Source organism: Dendronephthya gigantea, unplaced genomic scaffold (genome assembly GCF_004324835.1).
Source record: "Dendronephthya gigantea isolate DGI-Jeju-01 unplaced genomic scaffold, DenGig_1.0 000019F, whole genome shotgun sequence".
Classification (NCBI taxonomy): Eukaryota; Metazoa; Cnidaria; class Anthozoa; order Malacalcyonacea; family Nephtheidae; genus Dendronephthya; species Dendronephthya gigantea.
The window spans coordinates 1,853,240-1,873,471 of record NW_021163029.1 but is presented as its reverse complement, the minus strand read 5'-3'; the positions used below and the strand labels follow the sequence as shown (position 1 = coordinate 1,873,471).

Below are 20,232 nucleotides of genomic sequence, written 5' to 3'. Positions count from 1 at the left end.
AAGTACATGGAGGAGTTATGTAATTGCATGTATAACCGATGTAAGTGAAATGAATTATTTAGTGATATTTTATGCTCATTTGCCAGTAAAGTGGTTTGCTTTTTATGATTTTTGTGCCATATTGAAAGACACTCAGCCATGTGGCCGTGGTATAGTACCAAGCCAGTTTAGCCATAACAATTGTTTTACATAATCATATCTTGAGTTTGAAAGTAAATATGTAAATATGTCCAACAATTTTTTGGTTTTCCTAGCATTGTTCCTATTTTCTAGAATATTTCGGTTTTCCCTTGTTTTCGATTTCGTTTTGCATAATTTTGTACAGTATTGTAAACAGAATTTCAGTCTCAAAATCGGATAAGGTAATTTCTTTCTTTTAAGAAATAATGTATTTTGCTCGACGGAGTTGCTCGATGGGCGCTTATCTATTAAACATGCATGCAGCTGACATATTTGCATCGGCAAGCAGTCAAGCTGTTTTCCTTGTCGCAGACCACTGCAGACCTGCACGCTCTGAATTTGATTACATGCATGACATCTGGTTATGATACACACAACAATATGTTGACTTTACTACTTTTCGATTCCAAACTAGTTTACAGGGCAGCTCATATTCTCTATAACACCGTTCTACACCGTCGATGACAAGTATATATCCGGTTCGAAAACCGTTCTGACTATCACCGATGATTTATTTGGCCTAACCACTGAATTGGCTCGACTTTGGCCACGCATCATACACATTTAACGCTCCTTTGGCATTAACAACCCTGAATTAGCGTCAGCTGTTTACTAGTCGTAAATCGTACTTGACTATAACTTACACTCTAATATATATAGTTTGTTTTTTTCATGCGGTCCGGAATTAATATTTTAGCGTTTCTTGAAATCTGATTGGCTACGCGAACGGGGCCGTACGGACCGTGCGAGATTTATAAGCACAGAGCCAACGCTAAAGTATGAATTCGGAGCGCAAGAAAAAAATAAATCTATTATTTACTAGTTTGTAGTCGGTCTGTATAGGGAAATATTTCCCTCGGTTTCAAAAAATGTTTTTGAGACCTTGGGGAATATTTCCCGATACGGACCTCCGATTTGGTAAATATATATATATATATTAACAGTGCGCGTGAGCCGACCGTTAATCACGCAATCCAACGAACTGAATTTAATCGCCTGAAGATCGAGATAATCGTGAAACTCAGAGTAGCGATAGCTAAATAAATTCATTTTAAGACTTAATTTCATCTACTTAATTCGCTCTACTATAACATCTTATAGTATTGAGCACTCTTTTGTCTTTTCGAACAACAAGATTATACTTATATATATATATAATATATATAATATATAATATTAATATATATTATTATATATATATATAATATATAATATAATATTATATATATATTATATATATATTTATATAATATATATATATAAATATATATATATATTATAATAATTATATATATATATATAATAAATATATATATATAATATATATATAATTATATATAATATATATATATAATATATATATATATACACCCATTTGCAAAAACGTTGGCCGCAGATAGATATATAGATAGATACCCAAAATCTAATTAGAATTGCATATGTTGTGTAATATGATTGAAATCCCATGCAAATGTAATCATATGCAATTCTAATTAGACTTCGAGTATCTATCTATCTATCTATCTGCGGCCAACGTTTTTGCAAATGGGTGTATATATATATATATATATAATATATATATATATAAATATATATATTATATATTATATATATATATATAATATATATATATATATATTTACCAAATCGGAGGTCCGTATCGGGAAATATTCCCCAAGGTCTCAAAAACATTTTGTATATATATATATATATAATATATATATATATAATATATATATAATAATTATATATATATATATAATTATATATATATATATATATATATAGTGCATGTCAAAAAGGTTGTCCCTTCCTATAGTAAAATAGCGATATATATCAGACACGTGACTACATATGTGGAATAATTATTGATTACGAATTCATATTTGTCTGTTTACAACAAGGAGTGTACAAAATTACAATAAATCCTGTAGTCCTGGTTTAACAATTTCACAGTTAGGAATTATATTTAGATTGACGGCAGCATCATACGATTGGGAACACGTCAACATTAATTTTAATGTTACATGTAAACCTTGCGAAAAGCTCGATCTATTTACTGAAACTCGACTGAAATTCGATATATTATATGAAAATTCTTGCGTGCATTAGCAAAACCAAACATCAGCTTACACTTTCCTGCATTTGAATGAACAAGTATAAATAAATATTCTCATGCGTGTATGACGACATATGAACTATATTCTCTCGTGTAAGCATTTTGTCTTTCACACACTGAATCAAACTCATCGAACATTTCTAGGCATCTAATATTTTTTGTTGGATATATACTGCATGGGGAGGCATATATTTAGACAAGGTTTCGAGCACCTACATCTTTTTGTTCTCAAAACAAAGCGTACTGAGTTATATAGTAAAGGTTGTACGAGTAAAATAAATGTTATATTAATAAACCCACAGCACAACTACATGCACATACATATATATAAGTATTTGTTAAAATGCCTGATTACTATAAATTCTAGCCTATATGTTTACTCGCAGTCACATGAACTCACAGCGTATATAGCGTAATCGTAAAGTGTAACACACAATTAGCATAACAACAACTGAAAATGAACCCTTGCATGAAAGAATGGTAATATATAGTTTAGTCTCGACGAAATATGTAGCTATAAGACTATATGTTTCATCTTAGAAAATATATCTCCTGATACCGAACCACTTGAATTTTTCCATGCATGCATGCATGTATTCTGAAACATGCATGCATAAATAGATGGGTATAATAAGTTTCATTAATCATGGAGCCAAATCATTGAGCACATTGCACAATATACAGTAGATTAAAAGATTAATGCAAGAAGTATATTAATCAACATTGAGGTTTGCCTTGCCATTACAATTCATGTACGGACAGTACTCTTGCATGACAATAAACATACAAACATATAACCAACAATAAACATATCCATAACAGTTAATAAACCAGTTAATTTATTCCATATATTTGGTCTCGTGTCAGATATATATATACCTATTTTACTATATGAAGGGACAACCTTTTATATATATATATATATATATATATATATATATATATATATATATATATATATATATATATATATATATTACCACATACATATACATACCACATACATATACACATTCACACATACGCGAACATTTTTTAGCACATTTTCTCGTGATTGGTCTGCCAGCCTCGGGACAACAAAAAATAGGTACGCAGTGGGTACACATTACATGTTAATCAAAGCTGCGATATAGCCACTGAGTAGCGTCTTCGTACACCTGTTGCACTTTGTAACATAATGGATAGAACACCCAACCCGTGCAAATCCAAAGTATGCTCGTTTTACTATTAACGCAGAGAAAAATTTGGAAACTTTTTTTGGAGAAAAAATTGTACTCTTTTTGAGTTTTAAGAGATTTGAGTTTTTGAGTTTCCTGTTCACCTCGTTATTGGTGACAAAGGTCGGTTATAGTTGATACGAAAAGGTGACGCGCCATCCTTTTTGTCTAAATTAATTTCGCGGAATTTCGCCAAATCACTCCAGTTATCAGGTAATAATTTCGCCAAATCACTCCAGTTACTCAGGTCGGAGAATATTTTTATCTCCTTTAGTTTGGTATGTCTTTCAACATTATCAACTAACAACTGTCACTTATCACAATAATGAGTTGCTTTATAAACAGTACGAAAACACTACAAAGTAACAAAATCTACGATAATTTCGAGTCCTTTAGACTTAAAATAACTCAATTTTTCGATAAATGTGTGTTTTTCATGGGCGCTCTTTAACTTCGACTATATATGAAGATGCATATAGAAAAATAGTGAAATACATGTATTAAATGTTTAAATTTATAAATGCTTAAATATATGAACTATCTTCGTGCAGGATTAGAATTCCTCCTCTATAAGTATGTTCTGTGTTGACTGAAATGTTTCTTTTATACAGGGCAAAAAACAGCGAGTATTTCCCTTGGATTACTCGAAGTGGTCAAAAACTTCACGTTTCTACACCAAAACAGCTGCAACGTTCAATGTCTGATTCTTACAAATTTCTCAACTTCATGACTATCCTCGGACCCGCTAGACAGGGTAAATCATTCCTCATGAATTGTCTCATCGGTGACAGCGTGTTTCCCTCAGCGGACACATTGGGTGTGTGTACAAAGGGGATTCAAGTATCAAACGTTGGCTTTAAAGTCGGAAACGCTGGCTTTGCTTTCTTTGTGGACACGGAAGGACAGGGAGATGAAGGCATCGAGAGCGACGCCACCCTTCTGACACCAATTATTCTCTTGTCAAAAGTAATCCTCTTCAATTGGAAAGGTGGTCTCCAAAAAAACCAAATCCTAAATGAGCTCGCTCTTCTAGTCGAGGTCGCGAACTGTGTGTCGTCCAAAAGTTTCGAAGAGGACAAACCGAAATTTGGACATCTGCATATCGTGCTACGGGATTTTCATTTTGAAGGTATTTTGTTGCATCGAGTTTTTAAAATGAATTTTAAGCTGGATTTGTTCAAGGGCTTCTCGAATAAATGAAAACAGACTAGACAATTTTAGAATAAAAGTTTCGTTTTGTTGTGTCATTTCTGATGGTGTTTCATTGGAATATCCAAACAGTATTTTGTGACTGAATGCTGCTTTTTTAACACTGACACTGTCACTGTCAATAAACGATTGTCTTGGATTAATTTAGGAACGGTTAAGGAAGCTTTCGCCATGATTTTTGATAATGAAAATAAACGCGGAGAACAAGTTAAAGAGCGCAACAAGATACGTGAGAAGCTGCTCTCCTCTTTCGAAAGCATTGATGTCTGTATTCTTCCAACACCTCGCGAAGACGTGCGTGAGCTTGATCTTCATTCTACAACTGAAGAGTTTCAACAAGGCATCAAAAAGCTCAAATATATTTTACTAGCTCAGATGGACATGCCACGTAGCTTTGGGACTGTCGATGTCAATTTCAACAATGTCAACGCCTTTGTCAAATCTTTTGCGGAAAAACTGGACGACGGTGACATTGTGCATGTCAAGTCGGTGGTTAGCCAGCTTCAACGAGGCACGGTCGACGAAGCAAAACGGATTTTCGAGAAACGTCTTATAGAGGCGTACAAGAAAATCGATGTTCCAGTGCAAAATGGATTGGAGAAAGTGTTAGTCAAGCAAAGAGACGCTCTTTTAGACGAGTTCAAAAAAGTTACAGCAGAAGTCGATCTCGAGGACGTATACAGGGACGACGTACTGGAAAGGTTGGAAGATTTTGCAGATCGTGAAATAGATGCAAAGAGAAAGGAAAACCAGCTTGCCACACAGTCCAGAAAGGCCGCACAAAACGCAATTCTCGCGACAGCCGAAAAGACGTTCAGATCAATGGTGGAAAACGAGTTAAGCAAGGCTGAAGAAGGTGCCATGCAGATAGAACAGCGATTTCCGAAATATTTGCAAAGATTGGTCAATTCCTTTTTGGAAAAGACGGGAGAGCTCGATTTGATACAAAATCGATTAGAAAAGTTGAAAGATTTGAAAACATGGGCTTCCAAGAGAATGAAGGAAAAAGTTGAAGCAAAGAAGAACGCCGAAAGATCGGAGCAGCAAGTTTGCTTGGCAAAAGCCGCCGAGGATTTCAGATCGGAAGTCGAGAATGAGCTGCGGAGAGGTCGAGAAGCCTCGGGCCTTCGGGAAACCTTTCGAAAGAAAAGAGAAAACCTTGTCAGCATTTTCCAAAACAGTACTAACGACTTGCATCTAATTTCCAAGCTTCAGGAAACAGAGTTAAAAAAGTTAAACAGCTGGGCCGAAAGGAAGTTTGAAGAAAAAGTTCAAGATGCGGAACAAGAGGAGCATGAGCGAATGAAATTAGGTGTGCTATAACTTTATAAAATTTAATCTGAATCTTATTAGGAGCTCGGTAGGAGTTAGCTATTAGCTATACAATCTCGTTTGAGGATTTTTCAGCGATCTCGGTTATTAACGAGAATATTAGCGATTAAAGTACCGGTTTGTTTACAAAGGTTAGGTATTTTTAATCTGCAGTGATGATTGCATGGTTAAGATGAGAGCTTTATTATAAACTTATTGCACAGTCACTTTGATATGGTTAAAATTTATGAATTTTGTTTTCAAATTTGAAAAAATATTGCAGATTTCTTTTACCCATTTATTACCACCAAACCATCTGTAACCTCAATCATGCTTGATTTCACCGTCTATTTCATATTCGCCAATTATAGAACACCAGCTCCGTGTACAGGCCATGCAGCAACAACCATCCTATTACGGCCAAGATTCAAGCTTTCCATCATTTGACTCTTGCCCATATACCAGCTATTCGCCCCCGCAAGCATGCTATGACGGCCAAGGTTCAAGCCCATATACCAGCTATTCGACCCCACAATTCGCATCCTCGTCGCCTCACAGTTCTCGAAAATCGCCATCAATGTCTGATTTAAAGTTCTATGCAGGTGGTCAGTTCACACCCGGGGGAGGCCGGGCCCCTCGCGGTGGCTGCTATATGTTTCCCAGTTCAGTATCCAGCTCCAGGTCGTCACCTTCCAGCTCCAGGTCGTCAGCTTCGAGCTCCAGGTCGTCAGCTTCAAGCTCCAGGTCGTCATCCAGTGGTGGCCGTACTTTCTATAAGGGAGGTCAATTCACCCCAGGCGGTGGACGAGCACCTAAAGGAGGTTGCTGGATATAGATCAAGAATGTCCAGAAGGACCAGTGAACTCTTTATCGTGTCTGTGGTAAAAACTATATGAATGCCGAACATAGCGGCTGTTTTAAAAACTCTATCGTAGCAGTTTTAGTAAAATCGTTTTGTTATTTAGTAATATTTAAGGTAGGTGCATGAACTTACTTATACGAACGTGTATATATGAATATACACTCACCCTTAAATGGTCCCAATAGTTAACATTCACCGAAGACCGTAAGCGACGTTATTTTCAGTTATGCAAATGCACGAACGTAAAATTTCTAATTGTGATTGGCTAGATGTATAATAATTGCAAATGAGACGATGTATGCATGTAAGCATGTTGATGTTCGTTAAAAGTAAATAGTCGATTACAATGTTTTCAAAATTCGTTATATTTTCGGTATTTTCCATAAATTTTGTAGCATAGTATTGTCGACAAAGCATCCCATATACCTGCACCTGACACTATTAATTTTTGTATGATCGTCGCGAAACATGCACAACATTGTGAAAAGTTAGAAAACAATTATAACTCGCATGCAATGCCGCTGTAAATTTTCATCTCATAAGATAGATCAAAACTATCAAGGGCGCAAATCTGTCTTGAAAAGTGGGGGGGATGGACTGGGTGGTCCAAGGTGTATAGTGATAGTTTTCGTAACGTTTTATAATTTTATGCATCTTTATACGGACCTCTTTACCACGACCTCTTTACCTCGGCAAAGGAGTAAGTCGATTAATCGATATTTGACGAAAGCTAAAGTTTTAATATGTTTATACTGAAAACATGCATATACAGAAATGACATGACTGCAGATACGAAAATTTAAAAAATCCCAGTTTTGTCCACAAATATGAAATATGTTGTAAACCGAACTAAAATGCTCCGAATATCTTCCGACGGACTTCTGACATTTCTGCAAAACGTTCTGCTAATTGACGAACATCTACATTGTCTAGCCGGTCTTGGTGAACATGGCACACAGATATATCGTTAAGTCTACGCTGTGACATGGTAGTTCTGAGCCACGTTTTCAAACGCCTTAAGGCGGAAAAGCTGCGCTCACACTCACAAGACGTCACAGGACACACTAAGAGAAGTTTCAAAAGAATGAACACTTGAGGAAACAGTGAGCGTACTGTAGGATCGGCGCCCCGGTAAGCAACCTTAGCATCGTGTAGGGACTCGGCTTTGTAAGTTTGCTTGAACATCTGCAATTGTACTGGGAAAGTACACTCGTCAATTTCCGGATACTTGGCCACTACATCATGATCCACTACTCCAGTAGTTAGCATCTTTTCCAACTTTAAATATATTCGGCGAGGCCGGATTGTTGTGTGTCATACCTCTCAGACAAACCTGTGGTTATAGCATCGATAAATTGGAAATACTGCATCCTGTAAAATTCTTCAGGTGTTCGAGGTTGATATGAAGAAGCCTCATCTGTGTATCGTCGAGGAGGAGCTCGTATTCGAGGTAACTGGATTGGATTCAAATAATAGTCTTCACACTTCTTCTCAGCAGCAACAAATAGTTGATGGAATGCTTCATCACTTCGCAGTGTGCTGATGTGCTCTGACGATTTCTTTACAGCTTCAATTGCTCCGGAAAGATTGGAGGACTTGGCTTGAAGGGCGCTGTTAAGTTGTTCCAATACAGCTATAGGTTTGACGGCCATGAACAACCCAAGAAAAATCTTTCCCTGCATAAACCTGTCATGTAAGCCATTTGCTTTCGTAGCAGACTCGCCCGTCGCCTTTGACATTTCCTTCAAACTTTCTAGTATGTGCATATTGACAGATTTGCAGAATGTATGGCATCTAATCTACATAGCCACCGAGTAACACACAGTGGCTTGATCTTTGTAGGATGAAGATTGTTGTCGCTCTCTACTGATTCACAGGAATTGCAGATTATCTGGAAAATAGCTTTATACTTTCCAGACCTGCTCATAAGAGCGCCCAGCTCGTTAATCCATTGTAAGGAGTCTCGAATAAGTTCGCAGGAGTTAACCGCGTGTTGCATGACAAGATTTGACGTGTGCGAACCGCAGTGAAAATACAGAGCAAGAGGTTGTTTTTCTCTCACCCTTGCTTGACATCCTGTATGACAACCGCTCATATTAGCAGCTCCATCATATGTTTGGGCACGCAACTTGTCAACAGACAGTCCAAACCGAATGAGGACATCAAATATCATCTGCGCCAACACGTCGCTCGTAGTACTAGGAATTTCATATAAGCCCATAAAGTCTTCGTGTACATTAAGTTCAGAATCTACATGTCTTAGGCAGATAGACTCTTGTTCATCTCCAATTATATCTTGTGTTCCATCAACAATCACTGCAAAAAATTCATTCCTCTGGATCTCCCGTATAATATCCTGCAAAATGTTATGACTGAAAAGCCTAATCATCTCGTTTTGCCCAGCAAATGAGGTAAAGTTAGTTGTTCTTTTTAGATAAATCTCCAGGTTTGGATCATCTTCCGTTCGCAGTTTGAGCAATTGCAAATAATTTCCATCAGATTTGTCGTGACCACGAAACGCAGTACCTTGCCGCAATAGGTACCTAATACTCGTAAACAACTTAATAAGCGAATTTCGTGCAAGCTGTTGATCTTTTTGCATCTGGGTAACAAGTTGAGCGCTTACCGATGGTTTTTTTACTGCAGCAATTTGCCTGACCGCCAATGAATGGGTTTGAGACTTTTGATGCGATTTAAATTTTTCAATAGCTTTCTTCCAGTTGTTAAAGCCGTGGGCAATAAATGCCGGTTCTTTACATCGGGCTAAGTCGATGATACCCATTGCATTAGCTTTTAGGCAGTAAAAACACAGAACCTTCTGCAAACTACTGTCATAGTGAAGCCATGGAAACTCATCATACCACTTTTTTTGGAAATGCAGCGTTCGTTTTGGTGTTATCTGAGAAGGGATGGCACTTACATTTGGCTGATTAGGTTCTTCTAAAGAGAAAGCTGCAATATTGGGAGATGACATCAGTAGGCAAACCTATTTCCGATGTGGAGCTAACACATGCTAGTGCAATGTCAGGCACAGAACGGCAGTCAGTAATATGGTGGGAATGGTGTCCCTCAACGTTCATCATGTTTGTCGATGCATCACAGCTAGGAAATGTATTTCCACTATTCTTGTTGGTTGGTAGATCGATTGACAGTGTTTCTCCAGGGCTGTTGTCATTGCTACAACTTGTTCTACTTAAGTCCGCTGTAACTGTCAATGGCAAAGCTTGTGTAGAATTTTCTGATGAAAGACTGGACGTAGAACCGGCTGGCGAGCTTGGTTCGGATATTTTAAAAAACCTTGCAATTCCAGAAAGTTTCGCACGTTTTGAATTACTGTTTTTTCGAGACATGTACCAGTCAAGTCATTCATTGATTTCACAGTCATTCAAACAACAATTTTCAACAAATACTGCAGATACGGTAGCTGAATATACGTATAGAATTACCTTTCACATGATTACTGTAAAACAAGAACCAGAAAACGAAAATTGCCAACTATGAACTGTTAAATAATGCTGCCAAGTAAAATTTCTTTAATTTGAGCCTGTTTAAATGCACTGCATAAAGAGGATACTTCATGTATGTTTCCACATAATGTTTTCGGTGCGAACATTAGCCTATACTTAAAGTCGAAATAGTGCTTTTTCTGCAATTTGATTAGTTGCGTATCTTGGAATAACATGGCACTATTAACCTAACCTTCGGGTCAAAACAAAATGGCGTCGCATTTTGGTGCGACAAGTAAAGACGAAATATTTTAATTAAACGAAGCAGCGATGGCAACGAAGCAGCTGAAATGGCAACAAAAAGGTCACATCTCGGTGAATATCTGAAAATCGTGAGAAAATTGACTTTTCAAAAGTGGGGGGGATAACACAATATTCATCCCCCTCAGCCGAAAAAGTGGGGGGGACATGTCCCCTCCGTCCCCCCAGGATTTGCGCTCTTGGAAATAGCATGATTTTTTAATGTTTTCTCATTCCTCAAAAGTTCAACACGCCATTTTAACTATGTGTTTTGAAAAGTTAACTATGGCCTTGAAGATAGTTAACTTTAACTAGATTTTAACTACAGTTAACGCTTTCGAAATTTCTAAGCGTTTAGTTCTTCTTAGCTTATAATTGGAGGCCTGGATCATAACCTATAAGAAAGGCTTCCGCCTTCAGTGTCTGCCATCTTGGCTCCAAACTTCCGACAGAGTGAGCATTCCAGTCTTATTTGAGTTCACTCTGATTCTGATAGCAGCATTTATGTTTATGTTTCTCGCTGGTTTAAGGCATTATAAATCGGAAGAGTTTGCATGGAGCAGAAAATGAGAGTTTTCAGGGGGAAATTTTCTGAATGCAAGATTTTTTCGGTGGAATCAAGTTCAAATTACTTTGCGATTTCATCGGAATAGAAATATTTCCAAATGAAATTTAAAGACGATTCTGTTGCGCATGTGGTCAGCAGTTGTCAGCAGTACTAATTGGCAAAACTTGGCATAATTATATTAGTTCATTCAAAATATAGCATAATTAGCATAATCAAGTTTATTTTGACAACACTATTCAAAGGTTGACCACTATTGACACTCTATATTCCGCAGACTTCCGCTCTGCATATCGCGTCTTGTTTTCCTTTCGTGAACACTTACATTGGCATTAATTGACTGTTCGACTATATATATCTACTAAACGAACTAACATTATGGCAAGTTCACCAAGTCCAAAACCTAAGGATTTACCAAATCTGACTTTTGGGTAAGTCTAATATTCCTTGCTGCAAATTTCATAAGCGAAATTTATAGCCAAACCAGTAAACGAGCTTAGTCTAAGATGCACGTGGTTAGTGGTTCTGACATGGCTTTTCTAAGGCTGTCGAATTGAGTTGTACTTTATAAGCATAGCGCGAAAGAAAGGAAACACTTTTCCAGTTTGTCAAACATTTAGGTAGCAGGCGGTAGCTATAATACAGGAAATATATAAAACCATTTTTGTGCAATATAAATTTACTCACGCCGACATTCGCAAATATGGATTGATTGTAGTGAAAGTATTAAAATACGCACAAGGAAGAGATTATGTAATTGCATGTATAACAGATGTAAGTGAAGTGGATTATTTAGTGATATTTTATGCTCATTTGCCAGTGAAGTGGTTTGCTTTTCATGATTTTTGTGCCATATTGAAAGGAAACACTCAGCCATGTGGCCCAGCATAGTAATCCGACACGTAACATTTCACATCTCTCTTGAATGAGTCAACTTGAATATTATGCACTGAATATGTAGTTGTAAACAGTATCTTTGTATTAAGATTAAAAACATTTAGTTCGGTTGTTGAATAAAACGATAAACTTGCTCTCTATTTTGAGCTTAACCACCTTTTAAGCTAAACGGGCTTAATACAACCTGCCCCTGGTCTAGGTCACAATCGAATTGCTGTGAAAACCTTTGCCAGCAAAAATTTAATAAAATATAAGAGAACGAAAACTTTTGTCTTGTTTTATATAATTCGTATCTTGAAATTGAAAGTAAATATGTCCCACAATTTTTCGGTTTTCCCAGAATTATTCCTATTTCCTGGAATATTTCGGTTTTCCTTTGTTTTCGATTATGTTTTGCATAATTTAAAACCGCCTAAACCGGATAGGTTAATTTTCTTACTTCTAAAAAATAATGTATTTTGCTCGATGGAGTTGCTCGAATCTCGATGGACGCTTAGCTATTAAACAGCCGACATATTTGCATTGGCAAACAGTCAAGCTATTTTCCTTGTCGCAGACCTGCACGCTCAGAATTCGATTACATGATATCTGGTTATGGTACGCACAACAATATCTTGACTTTACTACTTTTCGTTTCCAAAATCGTTTACACGGCAACTCATATTTTCGTAGAACGGTCGATGACTACTATACAGGGTGTATCAAAAAAAATGTCCCAAATGTAAAAATTCCGTTTTTCAGGATATCTTGCAGAAATAGGCAAATTTTTGTGTTCCTAGAGATAGTTAAGACTTATCTGGTATACCTAGGCCAAGTTTGGTTTTTCATTAACAAAATTATGTTACCGGGGGGTGGTTCCTTTCCACTGATATTGAGAGGGCTTGCGCGCGAAAATGTGAAGCTGAAATTGAGATATTATTTAGCTGTCTAAAAGTAGGAAAGCTTTTTAATAAACTGTCAAAGTTTCAGGAAAAATAATGCATACTGCGAGCAACGCGCGACCCCTAAAGTTGACAAATATTTCATTGCGCGCAGTGGATTAAATGCATCGTTGATTTTAGCGTGACCGATCTCATGCAAGGTTGTATGAATAAATTAAAGCGAGAAACTGAACACAAAGACAAAGCGATTTATTCGTGATGTTAATCCTCAGCATGTCCACCATTTCATTCTAAGCAAACTGCGGCTTGTCTGAGCATACTAAACACTGAACAGCGAACCATTTGTCTGTCCATTCGCCTAGATTTGCCGGCGGTAGCGTAGGCGATTTGCAAGAAAGAATTTCGAACGAAATGGATAATTTGAGGCAGGACAGACAAATGTGGTTCGCCGTTCAGTGTTTACCATGCTCAGACGAGCCGCTGTTTGTTTAGAAAGAAATGGTAGAAATGTTGAGGATTGACATCAAGAATAAAAATCTTGTTATTAAATCGCTTCGTCTTCTTGTTTATTTACTCGCTTTAATTTATTCATTTGCCCACCTTGTATGAGTCGGTCACGCTAAAATCAACGATGCATTTAATCCACTGCGCGCAATGAAATATTTGTCACTTTTAGGGGTCGCGCGTTGCTCCCAGTTTGCATTATTTTTCCTGAAACTTTGACAGTTTATTAAAAAGCTTTCCTACTTTTAGACAGCTAAATAATATCTCAATTTCAGCTTCACATTTTCGCGCGCAAGCCCTCTCAATATCAGTGGAAAGGAACCACCCCCCCGGTAACATAATTTTGTTGCTGAAAAACCAAACTTGGCCTAGGTATACCAGATAAGTCTTAACTATCTCTAGGAACACAAAAAATTGCCAAATTCTGCAAAATATCCTGAAAAACGGAAATTTTACATTTGGGACATTTTTTTGATACACCCTGTATATCCGGTTCGGAAACCGTTCTGACTATCACCGATAATTTATTTGGCCTAACCACTGAATTGGCTCGACTTTGGCCACGCATCGTACACATTTAACGCTTCTTCAGCATAAACAACCCTGAATTAGTGCCATCTAGGGTCGTATCCAAATTGCTATGCGTTCGACGAAAGAGAACGCTTCCCAGCCGTGTCATTCAGTGGTGTCATATCGAATAATCGAATTTGCGATGTCAGAGCTTTGCCTTGTTCTGATGTGTCGTCATAGTAACTGGAGACCATGTGCTCGCTCTATTTTCAGTATTTTGACATTTTGTTGTTAATCAAAGCATATGAGCCATCACTGTTGTTAAATTACTCATTTTGCGGGTAACCTTTTAATCACATACGCTGTGACGTTATAATGATAACATTTTTGTTAATGATGTTAAACCGAAATTTTTGTTAAACCGAAATCAACACATTCTAAACGCACATCACTAATATGTGATTACCACTAGTATATACAGGGTGTATCAAAAAAAATGTCCCAAATGTAAAATTTCCGTTTTTCAGGATATTTTGCAGAATTTGGCAATTTTTTGTGTTCCTAGAGATAGTTAAGACTTATCTGGTATACCTAGGCCAAGTTTGGTTTTTCATTAACAAAATTATGTTGCCGGGGGGGTGGTTGCTTTCCACTGATATTGAGAGGGCTTGCGCGCGAAAATGTGAAGCTGAAATTGAGATATTATTTAACTGTCTAAAAGTAGGAAAGCTTTTTAATAAACTGTCAAAGTTTCAGGAAAAATAAAGCAACTGGGAGCAACGCGTGACCCCTAAAGGTGACAAATGTTTCATTGCGCGCAATGGATTAAATGCACCGTTGATTTTAGCGTGACCGATCTCATGCAAGGCTGGGCAAATGAATAAATTAAAGCGAGAAACTGAACACAAAAACAAAGCGATTTATTCGTGATGTTAATCCTCAGCATGTCCACCATTTCATTCTAAGCAAAATGCGGCTCGTCCGCGCATAGTAAACACTGAACAGCGAACCATTTGTCTGTCCATTCGCCTACATTTGCCGTTGGTAGCGTAGGCGATTTGCAAGAAAGAATTTCGAACGAAATGGATAATTTGAGGCAGGACAGACAAATGTGGTTCGCCTTTCAGTGTTTACCATGCTCAGACGAGCCGCAGTTTGCTTAGAAAGAAATGATGGAAATGTTGAGGATTAATATCAAGAATAAAAATCTTGTTATTAAATCGCTTCGTCTTCTTGTTCAGTTTCTCGCTTTAATTTATTCATTTGCCCAGCATTGCATGAGATCGGTCACGCTAAAATCAACGGTGCATTTAATCCACTGCGCGCAATGAAATATTTGTCACCTTTAGGGGTCGCGCGTTGCTCCCTGTATGCATTATTTTTCCTGAAACTTTGATAGTTTATTAAAAAGCTTTCCTACTTTTAGACAGCTAAATAATATCTCAATTTCAGCTTCACATTTTCGCGCGCAAGCCCTCTCAATATCAGTGGAAAGGAACCACCTCCTCGGTAACATAATTTTGTTAATGAAAAACCAAACTTGGCCTAGGTACACCAGATAAGTCTTAACTATCTCTAGGAACACAAAAATTTGCCAAATTCTGCAAAATATCCTGAAAAACGAAAATTTTACATTTGGGACACTTTTTTTGATACAGCCTGTATAGTATATTTACCAAATACATATACACATTCACACACACGCGAACATTTTTTCGCACATTTTCTCCTGATTGGTCTGCCAGCATTGGGACAACAAAAAATAGGTACGCAGTACGTACACGTTACATGTTAATCATGCACTCAGTAAAACGGCGAGTTTTACTGCATCAGTTAACTTTAGGCAGTTCCTTCACTTCATGTTATCGAACTACAATATGACGTGACACAACGCAAGTTACCCAACCCATGCAAAACCAAAGTATGGTCGTTTTACTATTAACACAGAGAAAAATTTGGAAACTTTTTTGGGAGACAAAAATTGTATATACGTACTCAGGCATTTCTAAAAGTTTTTTTGAGTTTTAAGAGATTTGAGTTTTTGAGTTTCCTATTCTCCTCGTTTATTAGTGACAAAGGTCGGTTGTAGTATATATATCTTTCTTGTCTAAATTGATTTCGCAGACCAAATCACTGGAGTTACTCAGGTCAATGAGTATTTGGAAATGTATTTTTTTATCCCCTTTTATATGTCTTTCAACACGATCAACTAACAACTGAGTATAAAATTTCGTCACTTATCACAATAATGAGGAGCAGCTTGGTATATATACAGTACGAAAACACTACAAAATAACAAAATCTACGATAATTTTGAGCCCTTGAGACTTAGAACAACTCAATTTTTCGATAAATGTGGGTCTTTCAGAGGCGCTCGTTAACTTGGAATTCCTCCTCTATATGTATGTTCTGTGTTGATTGAAATGTATCTTTTACACAGGGCAAAAAGCAGCAAGTATTTCCCTTGGATTACTCGAAGTGGTCAAAAACTTCACGTTTCTACACCAAAACAGCTGCAACGTTCAATGTCTGATTCTTACAAATTTCTCAACTTCATGACTATCCTCGGACCCGCTAGACAGGGTAAATCATTCCTCATGAATTGTCTCATCGGTGACAGCGTGTTTCCTTCGGCGGACACAATGGGTGTGTGTACAAAGGGGATTCAAGTATCAAACGTTGGGTATGAAGTCGGTAACGCTGGCTTTGCTTTCATTGTGGACACGGAAGGACAGGGAGATGAAGGCATCGAGAGCGACGCCACACTTCTGACACCAATTATTCTCTTGTCAAAAGTAATCCTCTTCAATTGGAAAGGTGGTCTCCAGAAAAACCAAATCCTAAATGAGCTCGCTCTTCTAGTCGAGGTCGCGAACTGTGTTTCGTCCAACAGTTTCGAAGAGGACAAATCGAAATTTGGCCATCTGCATATTGTACTACGAGATTTTCATTTTGAAGGTATTTTGTTGCATTGAAACCAAATAAAGGATCTGAGTTTTTTAAATTGAGATTTAAGCTGGATTTGTTCAAGGGCTTCTCGAATAAATGAAAACAGACTAGAGAATAAATGAAAACAGACTAGACAATTTAAGCGTAAAAGTTTCGTTTTGTCGTGTCATTTCTGACGGTATTTCATTGGAATATCCAAACAGTATTTTGTGATTGAATGCTGCTTTTTTTAACACTGACACTGTCACTGTCAATAAACGATTGTCTTGGATTTATTTAGGAACGGTTGAGGAAGCTTTTGCCATGATTTTTGATAATGAAAATAAACGTGGGGAACAAGTTAAAGAGCGCAACAAGATACGTGAGAAGCTGCTCTCCTCGTTCGAAAGCATTGATGTCTGTATCCTTCCAACACCTCGCGAAGACGTGCGTGAGCTTGATCTTCATTCTACATCTGAAGAGTTCAAACAAGGCATCGAAGAGCTCAAATATATTTTACTAGCTCAGATGGACATGCCACGTAGCTTTGGAACTGTCGATGTCAATTTCAACAATGTCAACGCCTTTGTCAAATCTTTTGCGGAAAAACTGGAAGACGGTGACATTGTGCATGTCAAGTCGGTGGTTAGCCAGCTTCAACGAGGCACGGTCGACGAAGCAAAACGGTTTTTCGAGGAAAGTCTTATAGAGGCGTACAAGAAAATCGATGTTCCAGTGAAAAATGGATTGGAGAATGTGTTAGTCAAGGAAAGAGACGCTCTTTTAGACGCGTTCAAAAAAATTACAGCACAAGTCGATCTCGAGGACGTATACAGGAACGACGTACTGGAAAGGTTGGAAGATTTTGCAGATCGTGAAATAGATGCAAAGAGAAAGGAAAACCAGCTTGCCACACAGTCCAGAAAGGCCGCACAAAGCGCAATTCTCGCGACAGCCGAAAAGACGTTCAGATCAATGGTGGAAAACGAGTTAAGCAAGGCTGAAGAAGGCGCCATGCAGATAGAACAACGATTTCCGAAATATTTGCAAGGATTGGGCGATTCCTTTTTGGAAAAGACAGGAGGGCTCGATTGGATACAAAATCGATCAGAAAAGTTTGAAGATTTGAAAACATGGGCTTTCAAGAGAATGAAGGAAAAAGTTGAAGCAAAGAAGAACGCCGAAAGATCGGAGCAGCAAGTTTGCTTGGCAAAAGCCGCCGAGGATTTCAGATCGGAAGTCGAGAATGAGCTGCGGAGGGATCAAGGAGCCTCGGGCCTTCGGGAAACCTTTCGAAAGAAAAAGGCAAACCTTGTCAGCATTTTCCAAAACAGTACCAACGACTTGCATCTAATTTCCAAGCTTCAGGAAACAGAGTTAAAAAAGTTAAACAGCTGGGCCGAAAAGAAGTTTGAAGAAAAAGTTCAAGCAGTGGAAAAAGAGAAACATGAGCGAATGAAATTAGGTGTGCTATAACTTTAATATTTTTTAATCTGAATCTTATTAAGAGCTTGGTAGGAGTAAGATATTAGCTATACATAATCTTGTTTCAGGATTTTTAAGCCATCTTACCGTTATTAACGAGAATATTAGAGATTAAAATTCCGGTTTGGTTACAAAGGTTGATCATTGATGAAACATTAGCACATCACACGAGCAGCTTTTACTAGTACGAGGTTGATCTGGACATGTCGATATGTGAACCATACCTGTATGGTTAAAAACTAAGAGAAAATACACATTATGTAGGTATTTTTAATGGGCAGTGATGATTGGTTAAGATGAAAGCTTTATTATAAACATGGTGCACAGTCACTTTGATATGGTTAAAATTTATGAATTTTGTTTTCAAATTTGAAAAAATATCACGGAAATCTTTTGCCCATGCATTTATTACCACTAAACCATCTGTAACCTACTAAATCTTGATTTCACCGTCTATTTGATATTCCCCAGTTATAGAACGCCAGCTACAGGCGATGCAGCAACAATCATCGTATGACAGCCAAGGTTCAAGCCCATATACCAGCTATTCGACCCCACAAGCATCCTCATCGCCTTACAGTTCTCAAACACCGCCATCAAATTCGAGTTTAAAGTTCTATGCAGGTGGTCAGTTCACACCCGGGGGAGGCCGGTCCCCTCGCGGTGGCTGCTACATGTCAGGATCCAGCTCCAGGTCGTCACCTTCCAGCTCCAGGTCGTCAGCTTCCAGCTCCAGGTCGTCAGCTTCCAGCTCCAGGTCGTCATCCAGTGGTGGCGGTACTTTCTATAAGGGAGGTCAATTCACCCCAGGCGGTGGACGAGCACCTAAAGGAGGTTGCTGGAAATAGAATGTCGCTTTCTACCAGGACCAGTGCACATGAACTCTCTATCGTGTCTGTGGTAAAAACTATGAATGCCGAACATAGCGGCTGTTTTTTAAAGCTCAGTATCGTAGCAGTTTTAGTAAAATCGTTTTGTTATTTAGTAATATTTAAGGTGCATGAACTTACTTATACGAACGTGTATATATGAATATACACTCACCCCCTCCTTGTTAAATGGTCCCAATTAAGCTCCCTGGCGATAGTCCTGACACTAGCTTTGCTAATCGTGGCGAATTTGTGTTTCAGATATAAGATCATAAAATTCACTAGCATTATTTTTTAGCATTTTTTTCGTGTTTATTTTAATTAACGCGTTGCACAAAACGTAGTTTGTCCGAGCTTGACAAATCATGCGGTTAACTTGCGTGGGGTTGTTAGGCCCAGTTATACGCCTCGCATTTTAGTTGCGTTGAATGCAATTCAAACAATAGATAATTAGATGTTAACGAAGTTCAAATCTTATTTATATCTATTGCATTCGATGTGACCAAAATTCGACGTAAAAACTGGGCCTTAAACATTGAAATAGCATGATTTTATAATGTTTTCTCACTCCTCAAAAGTTCAACACGCCATTTTAACTATGTTTTGAAAAGTTAACTATGCCCTTGAGGATAGTTAACTTTAACAACAGGGTGTCTCAAAAAAAACGAAAACTATTGAAATCACCTATAACAATGCAATTGTTAGAGTTTGAATGCCTAAGCACTCTGTCGGGACTCACAGGGGTATAAATGTTTGCCATGCATACGCATTTTTATGCATGTATATGATGCGGTAAAATTTGCTTCTACACAAAAATAATATTTATTAACAATATTTACAATTTACAAAATATGGATAACAATATTTAAATGTGCATCTCAAGGACCATGACTTTCGACAAGTCCCCTTTCTCTAGGAACACAAAGTATTTAGCATTTTATAGGCTGCA

General features: G+C 37.6%; 3 protein-coding genes across 4 annotated transcripts; 2 read left to right on the top strand and 1 right to left on the bottom strand.

Annotated features, from left to right (window-relative positions):
- On the top strand, positions 1-7,122 carry LOC114521096. The gene is made up of 4 exons (XM_028541512.1): positions 1-40; positions 4,128-4,645; positions 4,874-6,037; positions 6,408-7,122. Coding segments are annotated over exons 1-4 (2,148 nt in total). The 5' UTR covers positions 1-38; the 3' UTR covers positions 6,872-7,122.
- A 1,529-nt stretch (positions 7,123-8,651) lies between these two features.
- LOC114521051 (zinc finger MYM-type protein 1-like) lies at positions 8,652-9,680 on the bottom strand. The gene has a single exon (XM_028541438.1). It carries the CDS (start codon positions 9,678-9,680, stop codon positions 8,652-8,654), a length of 1,029 nt encoding a protein of 342 aa, XP_028397239.1.
- A 1,195-nt stretch (positions 9,681-10,875) lies between these two features.
- LOC114521097 lies at positions 10,876-19,926 on the top strand. 2 transcript variants are annotated; one of them, XM_028541514.1, is made up of 4 exons: positions 10,876-11,640; positions 16,442-16,959; positions 17,231-18,394; positions 18,892-19,926. In XM_028541514.1, the coding sequence occupies exons 1-4, from the start codon at positions 11,588-11,590 to the stop codon at positions 19,260-19,262; spliced, it is 2,106 nt and encodes a 701-aa protein (XP_028397315.1). In that variant the 5' UTR covers positions 10,876-11,587; the 3' UTR covers positions 19,263-19,926. The 2 variants fall into 2 exon arrangements, with proteins under 2 accessions (XP_028397315.1, XP_028397314.1); XM_028541513.1 differs by having other exon boundaries at positions 18,886-19,926.
- The last annotated feature ends 306 nt before the right edge of the window (positions 19,927-20,232 follow it).

Bases quoted from the DNA above. Each gene is read 5' to 3' on its own strand.
- LOC114521096 (XM_028541512.1), top strand. The intron at 4,646-4,873 runs GTATTTTGTTGC...GGATTAATTTAG, and splicing joins ACGGGATTTTCATTTTGAAG to GAACGGTTAAGGAAGCTTTC. The intron at 6,038-6,407 runs GTGTGCTATAAC...CGCCAATTATAG, and splicing joins GCATGAGCGAATGAAATTAG to AACACCAGCTCCGTGTACAG.
- LOC114521051 (XM_028541438.1), bottom strand. From the start codon at position 9,680: ATGGGTATCATCGACTTAGCCCGATGTAAAGAACCGGCATTTATTGCC.
- LOC114521097 (XM_028541513.1), top strand. From the start codon at position 11,588: ATGGCAAGTTCACCAAGTCCAAAACCTAAGGATTTACCAAATCTGACT. The intron at 16,960-17,230 runs GTATTTTGTTGC...GGATTTATTTAG, and splicing joins ACGAGATTTTCATTTTGAAG to GAACGGTTGAGGAAGCTTTT. The intron at 18,395-18,885 runs GTGTGCTATAAC...GATATTCCCCAG, and splicing joins ACATGAGCGAATGAAATTAG to TTATAGAACGCCAGCTACAG.